Source organism: Nicotiana sylvestris, chromosome 2 (genome assembly GCF_000393655.2).
Source record: "Nicotiana sylvestris chromosome 2, ASM39365v2, whole genome shotgun sequence".
In the NCBI taxonomy this organism is placed as follows: Eukaryota; Viridiplantae; Streptophyta; class Magnoliopsida; order Solanales; family Solanaceae; genus Nicotiana; species Nicotiana sylvestris.
The window spans coordinates 166,886,147-166,888,090 of record NC_091058.1 but is presented as its reverse complement, the minus strand read 5'-3'; the positions used below and the strand labels follow the sequence as shown (position 1 = coordinate 166,888,090).

The window sequence follows — 1,944 nt, the reverse complement described above, 5'->3', positions numbered from 1 at the left end:
AAGGTTTGCAGCGTTCAATTTATTCAATACTTGTACTTTATAAAATCGAGCCCTCTACTTTTTCACACTTCCTCAAGATCGTCTAGTTATTCTTGCCAAAAAACAAAGGTCATTGAAATACAATTATATTGGAATTGCACATTCTTTTTCCTCAAGGTTTGGGTACTGGCCACCAATCCCATTGCGCTGCCCCTGAGTGGCTATACATTTTTCATCAAAATCAATAGCGAGAAAAGTTTCAATCATGGGAAGAAAAGAGAGTGGAAAATCTTGAATCGCATAGTTTATGAAACGGTAAACTAACCCACTCCTAATCTCCTACATAATATGATTAATTAAGTCGTAGATACACTTTTTGTATATTTCAAAATCATACACTTAACCTCATTGTACGATGAAAATCCTACGCAACTTAGTTTAAATAGTGTTTTCATGTTAAACGTGTGACAAGTACTTAGTTTTGAACAACAAAAGGTATATCGTTGTCCAAGTATATTAAAGTAGAGTAACCAAAAGATAAATTAAAATTTCAAATAAGAAGTTTGAAAAAAAAAAGTGTTTCTACGATTGGAGAAGTTTGGCCAAATATGCTATAAGTCATGAATACTGCCTGTGGCCCGTGGCATTTGCGGTCTTATTCTAAATTATGTGTGGTCTAGGAGATCTTAGGGGAGATAACACAAATGAACACACCATATATCTTGTTAAGTTTTTGTTAAGTACTTATACTATATAAAGCAGCCAACGAAAAAAGTGAATGTTGTAATATAAAATAAAAAAGGAAGAAGAATCAGATGTACATTTAATTTGAAGAAATAACTTGATTTGCTTTGCTGTATTGAAGAGTTAGGTTGATCATGAGGTTGAGAAGGTCGGTCTCTTAATTCTGACAATTAACGCACAATGCATGATGAATATATATCATCCTAACTCTCACATTCTTCCTTATTACTTCAATTTCTCGGCTACTATATATATCATCAAACTTCTCACACTCAAAACTACATCTTTTACATCTCTAGTACTACTAATTAACTCTGAAAATGGCAATTACCAATATTCTCCTAATTGTTGCTGCACTTGTTTTACCAACAAATGCAAGGAGCCTTTCCATGAAAGCTACAAAAGCCGAAGATGAACAGAAGACGCTTTTTCGCCGCCCTTTACCGCCATACCTTGGTCACGGGATTGGTAGGCCCGGTTTTGGTGTAGGGCCGGGTTTTGGAAGCGGAGTTGGAGGTGGTTTTGGTAATAATCCTTTTGGAGGAATATCTAGTGGAAGTGGATTAGGTTTTGGAGCTGGAACGGGTTTCGGGTCCAGCATTGGTGGTGCCGGAGGTTTCGGGTCTGGTGTAGGTTTTGGTTTTGGTGACGATGGAGGTAGTAGTTCTAATGGTAATGGTGTATTTGCTGGTGGCCAAGGTGAAGGAGATGATGCAGCAATTGGGAATCAAAAACCTTGAATTGATCTTCACATGATATACATGTTACTAGTTAGATTCCACAAATAATAGTAACTTCGTGTTGCACTAGTTACGTACCAAGTAGGAGAATTACTCTTCTTTCAACTATATATTCGTATTGTTTTGCATGTTTTTTAGTACTAATTCTTAGCATGAGTCAAGTTTGTAGTTTGTCCGAATATATGCAAGTTAAATTAATGAGACTTTTATTATTTCACTGGGCCATGTTTGTTTTCGTCTGAAACACATTGGCATGTATGATACTAAATTACTAAGTTTCTCCTTCATTTACTGAGACTCAATTATATTAGTTTATTCTTTAATAATAAAATTATATTCAGCCTATGTAAAATACAAGTTATAATAAACTTATTTGTTTGAAAGTCACTGACCGAGAGTTGCTTCGATTTGTTTGTCATTAAAGTAAAAACAAAACGTCCACAGATTATGGCAAGAGTCAAATAGCCTTTTTGCCCATTTC

The 1,944-nt window shown here is 35.2% G+C and overlaps 1 protein-coding gene across 1 annotated transcript; it reads left to right on the top strand.

Moving 5' to 3' along the window:
- The first annotated feature begins 1,043 nt into the window (after positions 1–1,043).
- LOC104212787 (glycine-rich protein 5-like) lies at positions 1,044–1,463 on the top strand. Its single transcript, XM_009762141.2, has one exon. It carries the CDS (start codon positions 1,044–1,046, stop codon positions 1,461–1,463), a length of 420 nt encoding a protein of 139 aa, XP_009760443.1.
- The last annotated feature ends 481 nt before the right edge of the window (positions 1,464–1,944 follow it).

Excerpts from the sequence above, each read along its gene's own strand:
- LOC104212787 (XM_009762141.2), top strand. The coding sequence starts at position 1,044 with ATGGCAATTACCAATATTCTCCTAATTGTTGCTGCACTTGTTTTACCA.